Genomic DNA, 21,604 nt, shown 5'->3' with positions numbered 1-21,604 from the left:
AGAAAAGGGAAATACTTAGAGCTCAAAATTTAAGAAGGCACTCACTCTCAGGGTCATGCAAATACTGGCCATTTACATGCATGATCCTAACATTGTAAAAGTGTCTCCTTAAATTCTGCATTGGTGGCATGTCACTTGATTTACCTTAATCCCAGGTCTGCAATAAGCTCCCAGGTGATGCTGAAGCTACTAGTCCATAAACCACACTTGGAGTAGCAGTGTCATAAAGGACATTTTCAAACAACTGGGAAAATTTCATTATGGACTATATTGAATGGAGTTTGATATTGCTGAATTAATGACCTTCTTTGATGTGTGTGACCACATAGATGATGCATGTTTATGTATTAAAATCATAAGTATTATGACATATGCAACCTTGTCTCAGCTGGCTGGCAAAAAAGAAGTATTTGTGTAGGAGGAGTTAGGTGTACACACAAGAATCATGCTTGTGTGTGTAGAAAGAGATGAAGTGAGTGTACCTAGGGTATAATGGACAATGAGCTGGATGAAAGAAAGGTACACAGATGTTCCCTGCAGTAGTCTTTCAAATTTTCTAAGGGTTTGAATTTTTAAAAGAATTTTTTAGTTGTAGATGGACACAATACATTTATTTATTTATTTATTTATTTAATGTGGTGCTGAGGATTGAACCCAGTGCCTTATACCTGATAGGCAAGCACTCTACCACTGAGCTACAATCCCATCCCAGAAGGTTTGAAATTTTAAAAATAAATTTAAATTAATAAATCAATTAAAATTAACAAGTAATAAAAACTAAAAAAATTTGATCGGCTTTCTTATTTAATCAGAGCCTGAGAGTCTGAATCATGTACAAAAACACATGTACATTGTACACACATCACTTGCAAACATACACATACATTAATGAATAAAATCAAAACATACATGGCAGATATACATGTATACATATACATGTATATAAATGAATGAAACCAAAGAAACTTCTCAGGTACACAATCTGGGGACAACTAGGTGGGGCTCTAGGCTATATATCTTCAACAACAGAAGTTAAGCTCTTCTTGTTTATTTTTCTACTTAAGATATTTTTTGAGGGGACAGGGAGAGAATCCAGAGTAGAGAATACATAGAAAACAAAATAATACTAAATACATTCTTTACTTTTTTTTTCCTTTTTCTTTCTTTCTTTTCTTTTCTTTTGTTTTTTTTTTTTTTTTTTTTTTGATACTGGGGATTGAATCCACATCTCATACATTCTAGGCAAGTGCTATCACTGAGCTACACTCCCAGTCCCCAAACAACAGAAAATAAATGAATAAAATTTTAAGTATTTTCTCAATTTTCTGTTTAAGACACAACATAATTTGCTTAATTTATTGGTCTCTTGTTACCAGTTTAGAATTTTCTCATCAGTTAGCTCTCATTAATCATAATTTTATAATTGATACAACTTTAAATTCATCCTTTCATCTCTCCTATATATAGAAAACTCATAATGCAGAGAACAACTAAAGCATGCAAGGGAATATGGACAAAAGTCATGAAGGGGACAATGACATAATTAGGAAAAATAGGCTTCAGGTTTCTGTTTTGATGCTACAGAATAAAAGAGGTTAAGAATCATTTCAGTATAACTTGAATCATGAAAATTTTGCTTATATATTTTTTTCTTCTTTTGATTTTTTTCCCCAAACAGCAAAACTGTTAAAGGTATTAAGAGAATAAAATATAGCATCAGATTTCATTCCCTTACTAATTTTCTATCTCATATCTGGCTAGAAACATGGAAATCCTTACTAAATGAGTGCTCAGATGTCTAGATAGTATAATGAAACCAGGAGTTAAGCTGCTATTTTTTTTTTTTTTTTTTTTTGAGGAGGGGCATTATTTCATGAAATTTAAGTTCAGGCCTATAACCTTTATATAACCTTTACAGTGATTTTTTTTTTTTTTTTTTGTACCAGGATTGAACCCAGAGGCACTTAACCACTGAACCACATCCCCAGACCTTTTTGTATTTATTTAGAGACAGGGTCTCACTAAGTTGCTTAGGGCTTCACTGAACTGCTGAGGCTGGCCTTGAACTTGCAATCTTCCTGCCACCTAAGTCACTCAGTTTTCAGGCATGCCCACAGTGCCCAGGTACTAATGATTTTTTTAATGTTAATAAACTTTGAGATTTTTTTTACATGAGGAAATGAATTGACATGACATTAAATATTAAAGAATTAGAGAATATTACAGGAATAGTTATGGATAAATATAATTAGGTTTACATGGGCATACACAGTCACAAAATGAACTAAAAACAGAATACCAAGAAAAAGTAAATAATGTATTTTTAAAAAAGATATATGAGGGGCTGGTGTTGTGCTCAGTGGTAGAACACTTGCCTAGCACGTGTGAGGCACTGAGTTCAATCCTCAGCACCACATAAAAATAAATAAAATAAAGGTATTGTGTCCACTAACAACTAAAAAAATATTTTTTGAAAAAGAAATATGACAGAATAAAGTGGCAGTATATTTGGGCATATCACTGTTGGACCTCTAAAAATGCAAAGGAGAAAATATTGAATATACAAGAGTTTTTCCCATTATCTACAGAGGATATGTTTTAAGAACCACAGGTAGTACTCAACACTATGTATACTGTTTTTTCCTATATGTAAATCCCCCAATTTAGTGCCCTTTTGATCTCAGCTAAGCACTTATCAGGCAATAGGGCATTTATAGTTTAAGGTACTACGGCAAAGATAGCATGAATTTCTTTCTCCTTCTTTACAATTTCACACATAGATTTGTTCTTACCATAAATCTTAGCAACTTCAGCATATGATATTTTTCCATTTCTTATTAAATCCAGAACTTTCACCTTTTCCCTTAAAGGAGAACTTTACAGCTTAGCTTGGGCAAATCTGAATTGCCAACATCACTATTTTTGTAGTTTGGGATCACTATTAAATAAAGTAAGAGTTACTTAAATATAAGCACTATAATACCAGTCCATCTTATAGCACAGATGGCTCCTAAGAGACTAATGGGTAGTTAGTATACACTAAATGAATACAATGAGAAAAGGGATGATAGAACAGATGGGGACCAATGCAAGATTTCAACACACTACTCAGAATAATGCAAAATGTAAAACTCACTAAATGTCTTTATCTCAATTTTTCTGTCTAATATTTTTGAACTGCAGTTGACTACATGTAACTGAAACCATGGAAAGTGAAATCACAAATGAGGGAATACTGTATGATAATTAGTTATTAAACTTTGAGTTAACTTAGCATGTGCTAAACACTTTATATGTCTTGTTTTGTTTAATATACCACTGCTCTTCTAAGGTATTGTTATCCCTATCTTAGAGAGGAAAAAATTAAAGTTCAGATAACTTAACTAACTGTAACTAGTTATAGCCAAAAGGGAAACCTAAGTTAATTCAGCAACATGGTCCATATTTTTAAACATTAAGATAAACTAGCCACAAACCCAGATTTTAGCTGGATGTTATGAATTCATCACTTAATTAACCTTACAGCAGAACTGGGAGAAAGAAGCAAAACTAGACAGTTTTAGTGTCTTCCTCCTTTACTTCCTCTGTTAATTCTTTACTGGTAATGCTAATAAGTTGCAAATATAGCTAAAGTTAAAAGACCTTTTTTTTGTGGGGGAGGGTACTAGAGATTGAACTCAGGGGCACTCAACTACTGAACCACATCCCCAGCCCCATTTTGTATTTTATTTACAGACAGGGTCTCACTCAGTTGCTTAGCACCTCACTTTTGCTGAAGCTGGCTTTGAATCTGAGATCCTTCTGCCTCAGCCTCTCGAGCCACTGGGATTATAGGTGTATGCCACTGCACCTGCTTAAAGATCACTTTTTAATGGTTAAAAAGCCCTTAGGACAAAATAGGCTACATAATCCACAAATGACATTATCAACTATCAAATGATTAAGATTAAAATTCACTTTAAAGGAAATATGCTGGTAGGCATAGTGGTGCAGTCCTGTGATTCCAGCAACTCAGGAGGCTGAGGTAGGATTGTAAATTCAAGGCCAGCTTCAGCAACTTAGTGAGACCCCCAAAAACTTACCAACACCCTGTCTCAAAGAAAAAAAAAAAAAAAAAAAACAGAATGAGGGATGCAGCTTAATGCTAAACACTCCTGGGTTTAATCCTAAGTATCAAATAAAAAAAAAAAAAAAGAACGAAAATAAAACAACAGAGTTTTCAAGATGGCGGCCTAGAGGGTGGCTGCATTACGTGTAGCTCCAGAACTCAGGATTCAAGAGAGGAGATATTGAGGCGCTTGGGACCAACTCAAAGTAGCCGGGTGACTCTCACCCCCTGGGGGGGCATCCCGGATGGGACGGGGGTCCCGGAACGCAGGAAACTTTGTGAAGTAGAACTGCCGGCGAGACGCCCCTCCCCCCGCTGGAGCGCCATAGAGGAGGCCGCTCGGCACAGCGCTGGGACTCGGAGCAGCCACTGGGGCTCCGGCGGCTGCCCGGGGGAGGAGTGGCGGGGAGAACTGTGTGGACTCAGGACACCGGGGCCTGCCCTGAGGAGGAGGAGAGGAGCGTGGCCACTTGGATTCGGAGAGACTGCGCCAGAGCTGCAGGCGGTTGCCAGAGGAGAAGCCGCGCGGCGAGCTGTTTGGAATCAGAATGACGCTTCTGAACACCGGGGCCTGCCCTGAGGACGAGGAGGAAGAGGAGCAGCCACTTGGATTCGGGTGACTATACGGGAACTACAGGTGGTTGCCAGAGAAGGGGCTGCGTGGCGAGCTGTTTGGACCCTGACCACTTCTGAACCCCGGGGCCTGCCCGGAGGAGTAGGAGAAGGAGGAGAAGGAGCACGGCGGGTCCTTTGGACTCGCAGTGACTGCATTAGCGCTCCAGGCGGCTGCTCAGAGGAGAAGGCGAGTGGTGAGTTGTTTGGTCTTAAAGTGACAGCTCCTGAACACAGGGGGGCTGCCTGGAGGAGAAGCGTGGTGGGACGCTTGGTCTTGAGGGACCACACCAGAGCTCCGGGCGGTTGCCCAGAGGACCCGTGCAGCGGGTCACGTGGATTCAGAGCCACTCAGAGGGACTGCTCCTGAACACCCGGGGGGTTATCTGGAGAAGGAGGAGGAACGGGCAGGGTCACTTCGACTCGGAGTGATTGATTGCCCCGGGCTACGGGTGGTTGGTGGGAGGAGGAGGCACGAAGTGAGTTTCTTGGACTCCTAGTGACCGCACCGGCATACTGGGCGGCTGTCTGGAGGAAGAGGCCTGTGGCGGGTCTCTGGGACTTAGAGTGATTGTTCGGGGCCACAGGTGGCTGCTCAGAGGAGGGGCCACACAGCCAGGCGATTAGGTGCAGAACAGGGTCCCAGGATCTAGGAGGCTTCTGGGTGGAAGAGCCGCACAGAGACAGGCTTAGGGCGGAGCGAAGGTTCCAGGTCTATGGGCAAATTCTCTGAGGAGGGGCAGCCTAAGGAGATTCATCTGCGAAGGGTGAGGCTCCCAGGCCCAGGAGGTAGGGCCGGGCCCCTGGAAACGTTGCAGAGGAAGGCAGCCCAGCCCAGGCAGTAGCTGTAAATTGAGGGGAACCTCTAGGAGGAAACTGACCAGCGAGACCTCCCCACCGGGTTAGTCTTCCCTGCTGGGTGAGGTTTCCCACAAGGACGGTAAAACCAGAGGCTCAGGCCCAAACAGGCCTTGCCTCAGCCCACAGCCTAGGTCCCCTTTGGATGACCATTGGTCAACAAGTGGAGGCACCTCTGCCCACTAGCAGGGAATATACCCCACCTGAAGGCCACCACTCCTAGAGAGGCAGCTTCCTTGTGGAGCACCGCATTATCAACCTCCTCCAAGACTTCAGCCTACTGAAGGCTAAGAGGGGATATATATAGAAATCTTCAGGGTCATTGTAAATCAACAGAGGAAATCTGCAATATCTCAGCGGTCCACTGATATCTGAACAACATGAGAAAACAAGGAAAGAAAATGCTGCAAACAAATCTAGATGTTACATCAATAAAACCCAATGACAGCATGGCAGAAGAAATGACAGAAAAGGAGTTCAGAATGTACATAATTAAAATGATCAGAGAAGCAAACGAGGAGATGAAAGAGCAAATGCAAGCATTGAATGATGAGATGAAAGAGCAAATGCAAGCATTGATTGATCGCACCAATCGACAGTTAAAAGAGCAAATACAGGAAGCAAAAGATCATTTCAATAAAGAGTTAGAGATATTGAAAAAAAACCAAACAGAAATCCTTGACATGAAGGAAACAATAAACCAAATTAAGAACTCCATAGAAAGCATATCCAATAGGATAGAACACCTGGAAGACAGAACCTCAGACATTGAAGACAAAATATTTAACCTTGAAAACAAAGCTGAACAAACAGAGAAGATGGTAAGAAATCATGAACAGAATCTACAAGAACTATGGGATATCATGAAAAGGCCAAATTTAAGAATTATTGGGATTGAGGAAGGCCTAGAGAAACAAGCCAAAGGAATGAACAACCTATTCAATGAAATAATATCAGAAAATTTCCCAAATCTGAAGAATGAAATGGAAAATCAAGTTCAAGAGGCTTACAGGACTCCAAATACACAAAATTACAACAGACCCACACCAAGGCACATTATAATGAAAATACCTAACATACAAAATAAAGACAGAATTTTAAAGGCTGTGAGAGAAAAGAACCAAATTACATTCAGGGGGAAACCAATACGCATATCAGCAGATTTTTCAATCCAGACCCTAAAAGCCAGAAGGTCCTGGAACAACATTTTTCAAGCCCTGAAAGAAAATGGATGCCAACCAAGAATCTTATACCCAGCAAAACTTACCTTCAAATTTGACGATGAAATAAAATCCTTCCATGATAAACAAAAGCTAAAAGAATTTACTAAAAGAAAGCCAGCATTACAGAACATTCTCAACAAAATATTCCATGAGGAAGAGATGAAAAACAAGAAGCAAATCAGCAAAGGGAGGAATTATCCTAAAGGAATTGTCAAATAAAGGAGGAAACAAGTTGTGTCAAACAAATAAATAAACAAAATTTTAAAAATGAACCAAATGACCGGGAAACCAAATCATTTCTCTATAATAACCCTGAACGTTAATGGCCTGAATTCATCAATCAAAAGACATAGACTGGCAGACTGGATTAAAAAGAAAGATCCAACAATATGTTGCCTGCAAGAGACTCACCTCATAGAAAAAGATACCCATAGATTAAAGGTGAAAGGATGGGGAAAAACATACCATGCACATGGACTCAGCAAAAAAGCTGGAGTATCCATCCTCATTTCCGATAATGTGGACTTCAAGCCAAAGTTAGTCAGAAGGGATAAAGAAGGTCATTTCATACTGCTTAAGGGAAGCATAAATCAGCAAGATATAACAATCATAAACATCTATGCCCCAAACAGTGGCTCATCTATGTATGTCAAACAAATCCTTCTCAATTTCAGAAACCAAATAGACCACAACACAATAATACTAGGTGATTTTAACACGCCGCTCTCACCACTGGACAGATCTTCCAGACAAAAATTGAGCAAAGAAACCATAGATCTCAACAACACAATCAATAATTTAGACTTAACGGACATTTATAGAATATTCCATCCAACCAAGAGTGAATACACTTTCTTCTCAGCAGCACATGGATCCTTCTCTAAAATAGACCATATATTATGCCACAAAGCTAATGTTAGCAAATACAAGAAGATAGAGACACTAGCATGTATTCTATCAGATCATAATGGATTGAAGTTAGAAATAAATGAAAGAGTAAAACACAGAAACTATTCCAACATCTGGAGATTAAACAATATGCTATTATATGATGAATGGATAACAGAAGATATTACGAAGGAAATTAAAAAATTCTTAGAGGTAAATGAGAACAAAGAAACATCATATCAAAACCTCTGGGACACTATGAAAGCAGTACTTAGAGGGAAATTTATTTCATGGAGCGCATTTAATAAAAGAAGTAAAACTCAACAAATAAACAACCTAACACTACAGCTCAAAGCCTTAGAAAAAGAAGAACAGAACAGCACCAAAAGCAGTAGAAGACAGGAAATTGTTAAACTCAGAGCTGAAATCAATGAAATTGAAACAAAAGAAACAATACAAAAAATTGACAAAATAAATAGTTGGTTCTTCGAAAAAATAAACAAAATTGATAAACCTTTAGCCACACTAACAAAGAGAAGACGAGAGAAAACCCAAATCACTAAAATTCGGAATGAACAAGGAAATATCACTACAGACAGGATGGAAATACAAAACATAATTAGAAGCTATTTTGAAAATCTATACTCCAACAAAATAGAAAATTTCGAAGACATCAACAGGTTTCTAGAGACATATGAATTGCCTAAACTGAATGAGGAGGACATAAACAATTTAAATAGACCAATTTCAAGTACTGAAATAGAAGAAGTCATCAAAAGCCTACCAACAAAGAAAAGTCCGGGACCAGATGGGTTCTCAGCCGAGTTCTACAAAACCTTTAAGGAAGAGCTCATTCCAATACTTCTCAAAGTATTCCATAAAATAGAAGAGGAGGGAACCCTCCCAAACTCATTCTATGAAGCCAATATCACACTGATACCTAAACCAGACAGAGACTCATCAAGGAAAGAAAATTTCAGACCAATATCCTTAATGAACATCGACGCAAAAATTCTCAACAAAATTTTAGCAAATCGCATACAAAAACATATTAAAAAGATAGTGCACCATGATCAAGTGGGTTTCATCCCAGGGATGCAAGGTTGGTTCAACATCAGGAAATCAAGAAACGTAATTCACCATATTAATAGACTTAAAGTCAAGAATCACTTGATTATTTCAATAGATGCAGAAAAAGCATTTGATAAAATACAGCACCCCTTCATGCTCAAAACACTAGAAAAAATAGGGATAGTGGGAACATTCCTTAATATTGTAAAGGCCATTTATGCTAAGCCCATGGCTAATATCATTCTAAATGGTGAAAAACTGAAAGCATTCCCCCTAAAAACTGGAACAAGGCAGGGATGCCCTCTTTCACCACTTCTATTCAACATCGTTCTTGAGACTCTGGCCAGAGCAATTAGACAAACCAAAGAAATTAAAGGGATACGAATTGGAAAAGAAGAACTCAAACTATCCCTGTTCGCTGATGACATGATTATATATTTAGAGGAACCTGGAAATTCCACCAGAAAACTCTTAGAACTCATAAGTGATTTCAGTAAAGTAGCAGGTTACAAGATCAATGCCCATAAATCCAACGCATTTTTATACATAAGTGATGAATCTTCAGAAAGAGAAATTAGGAAAACTACCCCATTCACAATAGCCTCGAAAAAAATAAAATACTTGGGAATCAATTTCACAAAAGAGGTGAAAGACCTCTACAATGAGAACTATACATCACTAAAGAAAGAAATTAAAGAACACCTTAGAAGATGGAAAGATCTTCCATGTTCTTGGATAGGAAGAATTAATATTGTCAAAATGGCCATACTACCTAAAGTGCTATACAAATTCAATGCAATTCCAATTAAAATCCCAATGACGTACCTTACAGAAATAGAGCAGGCAATTATGAAATTCATCTGGAAGAATAAGAAACCCAGAATAGCTAAAGCAATCCTTAGCAGGAAGAGTGAAACAGGGGGTATTGCAATACCAGATCTTCAACTCTACTACAAAGCAATAGTAACAAAAACGGCATGGTATTGGTACCAAAATAGAAAGGTAGATCAATGGTACAGAATAGAGGACACGGACACAAACCCAAATAAATACAATTTTCTCATACTAGACAAAGGGGCCAAAAATATGCAATGGAGAAAAGATAGCCTCTTCAACAAATGGTGCTGGGAGAATTGGAAATCCATATGCAACAGAATGAAACTAAACCCATATCTCTCACCATGCACCAAACTAAACTCAAAATGGATTAAGGACCTCGGAATCAGACCAGAGACCCTGCAGATTATAGAAGAAAAAGTAGGTCCAAATCTTCATCTTGTTGGTCTAGGACCAGACTTCCTTAACAGGACTCCCATAGCACAAGAAATAAAAGCTAGAATCAACCACTGGGATAGATTCAAACTAAAAAGCTTTCTCTCAGCAAAGGAAACTATCAGCAATGCGAAAAAAGAGCCTACAGAGTGGGAGAATATCTTTGCCAATCATACTTCAGATAGAGCACTAATCTCCAGAATCTATAAAGAACTCAAAAAACTCTACTCCAAGAATTCAAACAGTCCAGTCAACAAATGGGCTAAGGAAATGAATAGACACTTCACAGAAGAAGATCTACAAGCAATCAACAAACATATGGAAAAATGTTCAACATCTCTAGTAATAAGAGAAATGCAAATCAAAACCACCCTAAGGTTCCATCTCACCCCAATTAGAATGGCGATTATCAAGAATACGAGCAACAACAGGTGTTGGCGAGGATGTGGGGAGAAAGGTACACTCATACACTGCTGGTGGGGCTGCAAATTAGTGCAGCCGCTATGGAAAGCAGTGTGGAGATTCCTTAGAAAACTTGGAATGGAACCACCATTTGACCCAGCTATCCCACTCCTTGGCCTATACCCAAAGGACTTAAAATCTGCATACTACAGAAATACAGCCACATCAATGTTCATAGCTGCTCAATTCACAATAGCCAGACTGTGGAACCAACCTAGATGCCCTTCAATTGATGAGTGGATAAAGAAACTGTGGTATATATATACTATGGAATATTACTCAGCCATAAAGAATGATAAAATTATGACATTTGCAGGCAAATGGATGAAATTGGAGAATATCATGCTAATTGAGATAAGCCAATCTCAAAAAGCCAAAGGACGAATGATATCGCTAATAAGTGGAGGTTGACACATAATGGGGGGGGAGGGAAGGGTTAGAGTTAGGGTTAGGGAGCGGGGCAAGTATGGAGGAAGGAACTACTGTATAGAGGGTAAAGAGGGGTGGGAGGGGTGGGGGGAAGGGAAAAAAATAACAGAATGAATCAAACAACATTGCTCTATGTAAATTTATGATTACACAAATGGTATGCCTTTACGCCATGTACAAACAGAGAAACAACATGTATCCCATTTGTTTACAATAAAAAAAATAAAAACTAAAAAAAATAAAATAAAACAACAGAAAGTTCGCTGAGTCAAGTCAAATCTTCAGCTTTTACTCAACTCTTATGCATATGATTTTTACAATTTATGTGTGAACTGTCTTCAAAAAGAAAAACAAAAAGTATTAGCATACTAGCCTTGATTGATTCTTCAGATACTTGATTCTGTAATGCTTTCAAAGCTTCATCTTTCTTCATATTCTCCTTTTCCATTTCCTGAAAACATATACACACACCCATACACACATATATAAACATACATATATATATGTATGTATGTAGGAAAAATATAGGAATGTGAATAATCATTTTTGTATTAGTAACAAGTTATTAAATAAGTGATTTGATTAGGATTAAGGTATGTCACAGAAAGATAAACTATTAGCTTTTACATAGCACTTTTATAAAGATGACTTTACCCCTTTGCTTTCCGTCAAGAGTCTATCTAGTGATTCAAGATGATGCTGTTTACATATTATATCTTGTTGCAACATGGACATAGTCTTTTCTTGTTCTTTAAATTGTTGGTCTTTTTTCTCTAGTTGAGCTTCAAGCTAAACATAAAAACAGGATTAATTTTCATACTAAATTAAAAAAAAAATTTCAAACATTTTAAATATACAGTAAAGAATACAATACATGTTAAACTACCACTGAAATTACATAGATTTTTGCATTTTGCAGATATCCTTCAGTTTCTCAGATTAAAAAGAATAAATGAAGGGTTGCAGATGTAGCTCAGTCGTGCACTGTTTCCCGACAAGGTATGAGACCCTGGGTTAAATACCCAGTAATGAAAAAAGAAAAAAGGAAGAAATAAAATCACATGCCTGTCTTTTTTCACTTCCTCCTTTATCTATTCTATGCTGAAACCGGTCTGTATTGTCTGGTATGTTTCATTCTTATATATGTTTTTTGTGCTTTTACTACATATGTATATCCATGAACAATATGTAGTTTTCTGTCTTGAAAATTTACACAGAAGAGGGGCTGGGGTGTGGCTCAGTGCCAGATCACTTGCCTAACACGTGTAAGGCACTGGTTTTGATGCTCAGCACCACATAAAAATATGTAAATAAATAAAAAAGATACTGTATCCATCTACACTAAAAATTTTTTTTAAAAAGAAAAAGAAAAAGGAAGGAAAATTTACATAAGTGATATCAATAATTCTAAGTCTGGACCAGTTGCTTTTTTTACTTGATATTGTTTTAGATATTTATCCACATTGATATACATAGATCTAGTTCATTTACCTTAGAGAAGTATAAGATTCTACTGTAATGGGCTGGGGTTGTGGCTCAGTGGTAGAGTGTTTGCCTAGCATATGTGAGGCACTGGGTTCAATTTTCAGCACCACATATAAATAAATAAATAAAATAAAGGTTCATCGACACATAAAAAATAAATTTAAAAAAAGAATAATTTCTCTACTCATCTACCTAGGAACAGTTATTCTGCATTTTTACTCGAATGATAGTGCTGTAATAACATTCTTTGTACATGCCTCTTTATGTACATGTAAGAGTTTCTCTAGAATAGACCACCTAAAAGTAGAATTCCTTGTTGTAAGATATGCACATTTTCAATTTCAAGAGGTATTTCTTTTCAAAGTGCATCAAAATTTACACACTGATTAGAAGTATATAAGATTTCCCACTCCCCACAACTTCACCAATAATTGGTATCATCCAAGTTCTAAAACACTTTTTTCAAAAACAAAATATGAAATTACCCAATGTGTATATTTATGTATATATATTATGTAGGTATACACAAATACAAGAATGATGTTATAGCTAGTGACATAAATATATGCATATATATATATATCACACATACATCCATATAATAAGAATATGGCAGCTACAGGATTAACTAGAATATTCAATACCAAGAAATTATGAAATGAAAATGATCAAATGAAAACAATGAAAGAACACATCAGAAATTAGAGGCTTTTTAAGCAATTTAAGATACTATGGAGAGGGATCCAAGATGGTGGTCTAGAGGGAGGCTGCGTTCCTTGTCACTCCGCAACGCAGGATTCAAGCAGAGGATATCTGTTCCTCGGTGAGGCAGTTTTTGCGGCTTATTGATCCCCTGCTCTTTGCCCCATTTGTCTGCTGTGGTCACCTGCAATCTGCCAGCATATCGACGCCTTTTTTGAGAGCAGATTGCTCACTGTCAGGCGTCTGTCCTCCGCCATTTGCCTGCCTTTTGCCTGTCCATCGCCCGGCGCTCGAGGTTCACCTCCCGATCGTCCAACAGCTGCCAGCAGATTGACCGCAGACCGCCAGTGGAGAGCCAGCTGCCTACTGCTGCCTGGAGGTTCGCTGTTGCAGTACCTGCAGGTTTGATTGCACGTGGCTGCCGCCATTTTGAGACAACAGCCAGGCCCTGTAGGACCCCTGGGCGAACTGACTGAGTCCAAACTCCAGGATCCCTCAGCCCAACCGATCACTTCCTGCCTCTGGGGCCCTCACATCAACTGACTGCTCCCTGCTGCCAGGAACCCCAGACCAAGTAACTGTGCCCTATCACCGGGAACCCAGACCAACTGATTGCACCCGGCCTCCTGGATCCCACAACCACACCAAACACACCCGACTCCAGGACCACTGCTAGACCAACTGCATCCTGTCTCCAGGACCTCCAGCTGACCACGTCCACCCCTGAGCTGCAGCTCCCCATTTGCCAACACATTTGGAAGCCAGAGCAGCCATCTTGGATAATCCTGGAAGCCGTAGCTCTGATCTTCGGGTGGAGCAAATCCCATCCTGAGACGCCTGCTGGAGGCTTGAAGCTCATGGTCAGGTACCTCTCATGCATCAGGCTACTGAACACTGGGAGGTTTCATTAGTATATGACTATTATACAGTAGATTTTCTTTTTTTTCCTTTTTTAAAAAAAAATTTAAGTTTTTATTTCGTTACGTTTCTTGCTTTCTTTTCCTTCTGTTTACCTATTCCCTCAGAGTCGTTTTCTCCCTTATTTACATGATGTTATTGTCTCCATAGGGGCTATTTGGTCTAGGATTGCAGTGTCTGATTTGGGCACTGCTAATATTGATCTTCCTTTAAAGAAAGGGTTTTGGAAACCTATAGGGCCACTATAAGCCTATAGGGGGAAATCTGCAATACCCCAGATCTGCAGCGCTAGAGGGGAAGATACATGAACAACATGAAAAAACAAGGCAAGAAAATGATCCAAACAAATCTAGATTCTATAGTAATAGAATCCAATGACAGTATGTTAGAAGAAATGTCAGAAAAGGACTTCAGATTATACATGATTAAGATGATTCGCGAAGCAAAGGATGAGATAAGAGAGCAAATGCAGGCAATGAATGATAATACCAATAAGCTGAAAGAGCACCTGCAGGAAGCAAAAGATCATTTCAACAAAGAGATAGATTCTCAAAAAAAAAAAAAAAAAAAAAAACAAACGGAAATCCTTGAAATGAAGGAGACAATAAACCAAATAAAAAACTCAATGGAAAGCATCACCAACAGACTAGACCACTTGGAAGACAAATCCTCAGACAATGAGACAAAATATTTATCTTGAAAATAAAGTCTCCCAAACAGAGAAGATGGGAAGAAATCATGAACAGAATCTCCAAGAACTATGGGACATCATGAAAACACCAAATTTAAGAATTATTGGGATTGAGGAAGGCACAGAGATACAAACCAAAGGAATGAACAACCTATTCAATGAAATAATATCAGAAAATTTCCCAAACCTGAAGAATGAAATGGAAAATCAAATACAAGAGGCTTACAGAACACCAAATGCACAAAATCACAACAGATCCACACCAAGGCACATTACACTGAAAATGCCTAACATTCAAAATAAAGGTAGGATTTTGAAGGCCGTGAGAGAAAAGCATCAGATTACATATAGGGGGAGATCAATACGGATAGCAGCAGACTTCTCAACCCAGACTCTAAAAGCTAGAAGGGCCTGGACCAACATATTTCAAGCTCTGAAAGAACATGGTTGCCAACCAAGAATCCTATACCCAGCAAAACTAACCTTCAGATTTGAAGATGAAATAAAATCCTTCCATGATAAACAAAAGTTAAAAGAATTTACAAATAGAAAGCCTGCACTACAGAATGTTCTCAACAAAATATTCCATGAGGAGGAAATGAAAAACAAAAATGTAGGTCAGCAAAGGGAGGAACTACCTTAGAGAAAAACCACTCAAAGAAGAAACCAAGCCAACTTAAAAACCAAAAATAAGCCAAATGACTGGGAATACAAATCATTTCTCAATAATAACCCTGAACGTTAATGGCCTAAACTCATCAATCAAAAGACATAGACTGGCAGAATGGATTAAAAAGAAAGACCCAACAATATGCTGCCTGCAAGAGACTCATCTTATAGAAAAAGACATCCACAGACTAAAGGTGAAAGGATGGGAAAAAACCTACCACGCACATGGACCCAGTAAAAAAGCGGGGGTTTCCATCCGTATATCAGATAAAGTGGACTTCAAGCCAAAGTTAGTCAGAAGGGATAAAGAAGGACATTTCATACTGCTTAAGGGAACCATAAATCAGGAAGACATAACGATAGTAAATATTTATGCCCCAAACAATGGTGCATCCCTGTACATCAAACAAATCCTTCTCAATTTCAGGAATCATATAGACCACAACACAATAATTCTGGGCGACTTTAACGCACCGCTGTCACCACTAGATAGATCTTCCAAACAAAATCTAACCAAAGAAACCAGAGAACTCAATAACACAATCAATAACCTAGACTTAATAGACATATATAGAATATTCCTTCCATCAATGAGCGGATACACTTTCTTCTCAGCAGCACATGGAACCTTTTCGAAAACAGACCATATGTTATGCCACAAAGCAGCCCTTAGGAAATGCAAAAAACTAGAGATACTGCCTTGTGCTCTATCAGATCATAATGGACTGAGAGTAGAAATCAATGACAAAGTAAAAAAAGGAAATTACTCCAACACTTGGAGACTAAATAATATGCTATTGAATGAAACATGGATAACAAAAAACATCAGGGAGGAGATTAAAAAATTCTTAGAGGTCAATGAGAATGATGATACAACATATCAAAATCTCTGGGACACTATGAAAGTGGTACTAAGAGGAAAATTCATTGCATGGAGCACATTCCAGAAAAGAATGAAAAGTCAACAATTAAATGACCTAACATTAGAGCTCAAAGCCCTAGAAAAAGAAGAACAGAATAACAGCAAAAGTAGAAGAAGACAGGAAGTAATTAAAATCAGAGCTGAAATCAATGAAATTGAAACAAAAGAAACTATTCAAAAAATTGACATAACAAAAAGTTGATTCTTTGAGAAAGTAAACAAAATAGACAAATCCTTAGCCACACTAACAAAGAGAAGGAGCGAGAAGACTCAAATTACTGAAATACATGATGCAAAAGGAAATATCACAACAGACACCACTGAGATACAGAACATAATGAGAAGCTACTTTGAAAATCTGTATTCCAACAAAATAGAAACTACCGAAGACATTGACAAATTTCTAGAGAAATTTCTAGAGAATTCTAAGATTCTATCTCACCCCAATCAGAATGGTGATTATCAAGAACACAAGCAACAATAGGTGTTGGAGAGGATGTGGGGAAAAAGGTACACTCATACATTGCTGGTGGGACTGCAAATTAGTGCAGCCACTCTGGAAAGCAGTGTGGAGATTCCTTAGAAAACTTGGAATGGACCTACCATTTGACCCAGCTATCCCACTCCTTGGCCTATACCCAAAGGACTTAAAATCAGCACACTACAGAGATACAGCCACATCAATGTTCATAGTGGCTCAATTCACAATAGCCAGACTATGGAACCAACCTAGATGCCCTTCAATTGATGAGTGGATAAAGAAACTGTGGTATATATATATACAATGGAATATTACTCAGCTATAAAGAATAATAAAATTATGGCATTTGCAGGCAAATGGATGAAATTGGAGAATATCATGTTAAGTGAGATAAGCCAATCTCAAAAATCCAGAAGAGGAATGATCTCACTGGTAAGCGAATGATGACACTTAATGGGGGGGGAAAAAAAAGGTACTATGGAAAAAGCAATATATACAAGTTAAACTTTCTAGTAAGCAAAAGGGGGAAATAAATTCTGGATCCTATTAAGTAAGAAGGAAATTTTTTAAAAGGGGGTGAAGATTAACTCCAAGGGTGATTTTAAATGTAATGTTTTCCTAGAATCTCTGACACTCTCATATTGATCACTGAAGAAACCCTCAGGGATAGACTCATTTGAAAAATACTTTTTATCTTCTAAATCAGTAAACCACTTTTTAAGGACCTATTATAAAATAATAATCTAAAATGTAGAAAACATAGTTTTACAATAAAGTTGACAAAAAGATTAGTCATAATTCTGAACAGGAACAACTCAAATGGTAACAATTCTGTAAAATGCAACTATTAAAAATAATGTTTACACAGTGCACAGTCGTGCATGCCTATAATCCCAGTGGCTTGGGAGGCTGAGGCAGGAGGATCTTGAGTTCAATACCAGCCTCGGCAAAAGTGAGGTGCTAAGCAACTCAGTGAGACCCTGTCTCTAAATAATATACAAAAAATAGGGCTGGGGGTGTGGTTCAGTGGTCAAGTGCTCCTGAGTTCGATTCCAGGTACCCACCAAAAAAATGTTTACTTTGTGTGTGTCTGTATGTGTTCAGTTGATCCTCCGTATCTACAACTTCTACCCTCTGTGGATTCCAACATTCATAGACTGAAAATATTTTTAAAAAATTACCTCTGTACTGACCATGAATACGCCTATTTTTTCCTTGCCATTATTCCCTAAACAATACAATATAACAACTATTTATAGCATTTACATTGCATTCGATGTTTTAAGAAATCTAGAGATGGTTTGAAGCATACAGGAAGAGGTTTTGTGCAAACAATACATTATTTTTCATAATGGTCTTGAGCATTCCTGGAATTTGGTACCCATGGGGATGTTCTGGAACCAATTCCCCATGATGCTGAGGTATGACTATGCTATACACATTTAAGTAAGAAAAAACAGTTTGGAAAATATAAACTAAGATCTTGGCAATAATACTAGATGATAGACTCTTTAAAAATTAACTACATACAATAACATTTTTCCCTTATTTTGAAGAGGGAGGAGGTATAGTTCTAAGTTTTAACATGTCAAAATATGTTAGAACTATACATTAAATAGTTTTCCAAAGTAGTTGTACATTATGCATTCTTACCAAAAACATGACAATTCTAGGTGTTTTGCATCCTGACCAGCATTTGCTATTAACAAGCACCCACTACACACACCATTTTGGCATTCTAATAGGAATGTAGTGGTATTTTTCCATACTTGTAATATGCTTTACTCATGTTGAGCACATTTTCATATGCTTATTTGCCATCTTTTTTTGTGAAGTGTCTGTTTAAATCTTTTGCGTATTTATTTATTTAATTTTGTCCATTTAAAAGACCAGTATTTGGGGCTAGAACTGTGGTAGAGTGCTTGCCTCGCATGTGTGAGGCACTGGGTTTGATCCTCAGTACCACATAAAATGAATAAATAAAATAAAGGTATAAAAAAATGTATATTTAAAAAAAGACCAGGTATTCAGTCAGAATGGCAGCCATCAAGAATACAAACAATAACAATATCAATAACAATAATCAATGCTGGAGAGAAGATGGAAAAAAAGGAACACTTACACTGTTGGGATGGTAAATTATTACAATCACTTTGGAAATCAGTATGAAGGTTCCTCAACAGACTAGGAATAGAACCACCATAAGACCCAGATATATCATTTCTCAGTATTTAGCCTACAGAATTAAAGTCATCATATTATAGCATACCCAGCACAATTCAAAATAGTCAAACTATAGAACTAATCTAGGCATCTATCAACAGGTGAATGGATAAAGAAAATGTGGTATATGTATGTTCATAATGGAGTTTTATTCAACCATAAAGAAAAATGAAAGTATGCCATTTGCAGGAAAATCGACAGAATTTGAGAACAGTATGATAACTAAAATAAGTCATTTCAGAAGGTCAAGGGTCATATTGTTTTCTTTCATATATGGAAGCTAGGGAGAAAAAAGGAAAAGAAAGGATGGGGGGCAGAATCTCATGAAAATCAAAAGGAGATCAGAATAGAGGAAAAGGATCAGTGAGAGGGAGGAGAGAAGGGAGAGGAGAAATACAGGGGAATGACACTCTCCAAATTACATTGTGTGCATTTTATGAATATGTAACAACAAAGCCCACCATTATGTACAATAATAATGCCTCAATAAAAAATGTAAGCTGGGCATAATGATGCATGCCTGTAATCCCAAAGGCTGGGGAGGCTGAAGCAAGAGGATCACAAGTTCAGTCAGTCTCAGCAATTTAGCAAGGCCCTAAACAACTTATCAAGATCCCATCTCTAAATAAAATATTTTTTTAAAAGGGATGGGATTTGGCTCAGTGGTTAAGTACCCCTGGGTTCAATCCCTGATACCAAGAAAAAAATAGTGGGAAAAAAAAAAAAAACTGGCTATTTATTGATAAGTTTTGAGAGTTTTTAATTTATGATAGGTACAAGTTTTTGTTGGATATGAGATTTTACAAATACTTTCTCCACCGTAGCTTATCTTTCATTTTCTTTCACAGCACGAAAGTCTTTAATGTTGGTATATTCCAATTTATCTGTTGTTTTTTCCCTTTGGGTAGTTTTGGTATCATATCTAAGAACTGTTATCCTAACCAAAGGTCATGAGAACTTTCTTTTAAGAGTTTTATAGATTTAGAAAATTTTATATTTCAGTCTATGACCCATTTCTAATCACTTTTCATATTAAGGTATACATTCATGAGGATGTATTGTTTTGTATATGGATACCCAATTATTCAAGCATCACAGGCTGAAGGACTACCCTTTATCCATTTTGAATTGCCCTTGTACCTCTATCAAAAGTCAAATGATTAGAGCTGGGAATATAGCTCAGTGGTAGAGCACTTGCCTAGCATATACAAGACCCCCAGTTCAATTACCAGCACTGCAAAAAAAAAAAAAAAGAAAAAAGAAAAAAAGGAAAAATCAAATGATCACATCAGCTGGATCTATTTCTAGATTTCTCTAATATGTTCATTAGTACCTATCTATTTGCTAATACCATACTGTATTGATTACTAGAGCTTTAATAAAAATCTTGCCGCATGAATCCTCCAACTTTATTCTTTTTTCCACTTGCTTTGGCTGTACTAGTTCCTTTGCCTTTCCACTATGAATTTTAAAACCAGCTACCTACCTATATACACACAAATTTTGACTGGAATTTTAACTGGCAACACATTTAATTTATAGATCCATTTATAGTAAGTTGACACCCTGAATACTTCCAACCACAAAGAAATGGTACTTCTCTCCATTTACTTAGGTCTTCTTTGGTTTCCTTCATCAACATTTTGTAAATACAGATCGTAAGCATTTATACCTAAGCATTATATTTTTGGAGCTATTGTAAATAGTACTATTTTAAAATTTTTGGGTTTCTAATTGTTCACTGGTAGAATATAGAAATATGAAAGTTTTAAATTTTATTGGTTCTTTTTAGTTATTCATGACAGAATTCATTTTGATATAATTATAGAAGCATAAAATATATTTTATTCTAATTAGGAACCCATTCTTATGGATATGCACAATGGTGGGCTTCACTATGGTGCATTCACACATGTACACAGGAAAATTATAAGAAATACAGTGTTTTATATGTTGACCTTGCTTGTACACTATGTCCTTGTTCACTTAACAATTTTAGTTTTTGAAGATTCTTTGAAATTTTTCAGCATTGATAATCATGTTGTCTGTAAAAAGGGACAGCTTTCTTTTTTCTTGCTCATTGCATTGGCTTTCTAGAGAGACACTAAAGAGCACTGATGACAGCACATGTTTTTGCCTTGTTAACAAACTTAGGGGGAAAGTATTCAATCTTTTATCATTAAGTATAATATTATCTACTAAGTATTTATATAGATGCCCTACATGGAAATCCCCTTTCCATTCCTATGTGGCTGAGAGATTTTTCATGAGGGAAAGTTGAATTTTGTTAAGTACTCTTTCTGCATCTGTTGATATGATCATTTAGATTTTTGTCTGTTAATATGGTAGATTACATTGATTCAATTCTGAATGTTGAATCAGCCTTCTGTTCCCAGGAGAAACATATCTCTCTCTCTTTCATATACACACAAGAGGGGGCTAAATTTTTGTATAGGGTTTTGCTTTGATGTTCATCAGGCTTATTAGTCTGTATTTCCTTTTTGGTTTTGTCTCACATGGTATCAGAGTAATAGTAGCCAAAATAAGTTGGGAAGTGATTCTTCCTCTTCTGTATTTTGGCAGAGACTAT

The 21,604-nt window shown here is 37.2% G+C and overlaps 1 protein-coding gene across 6 annotated transcripts in view; it reads right to left on the bottom strand.

Moving 5' to 3' along the window:
- The window catches only part of CCDC18 (coiled-coil domain containing 18), a 138,160-nt gene that overhangs the window by 61,168 nt on the left and 55,388 nt on the right, over positions 1 to 21,604 (bottom strand). For 5 of the 6 annotated variants that reach the window (XR_013764582.1, XM_079144534.1, XM_079144532.1 and 2 more), the window contains exons 16-17: positions 11,578 to 11,712; positions 11,297 to 11,374 (exon numbers count right to left, since the gene is read on the bottom strand). Coding sequence is in view for 5 of the 6 variants with exons in the window: in XM_079144534.1 (XP_079000660.1) it covers positions 11,297 to 11,374; positions 11,578 to 11,712 (213 nt within the window). In the remaining variant the exon portion in view is untranslated. The remainder of the gene's footprint in view (positions 1 to 11,296; positions 11,375 to 11,577; positions 11,713 to 21,604) is intronic. The other variant, XM_079144533.1, reaches the window with a different exon arrangement.

Source organism: Sciurus vulgaris (assembly GCF_902686455.1).
Source record: "Sciurus vulgaris genome assembly, chromosome: 1".
In the NCBI taxonomy this organism is placed as follows: Eukaryota; Metazoa; Chordata; class Mammalia; order Rodentia; family Sciuridae; genus Sciurus; species Sciurus vulgaris.
Note: the sequence above shows the minus strand (reverse complement) of the source record. Positions and strands in the feature narration are given on the sequence as shown.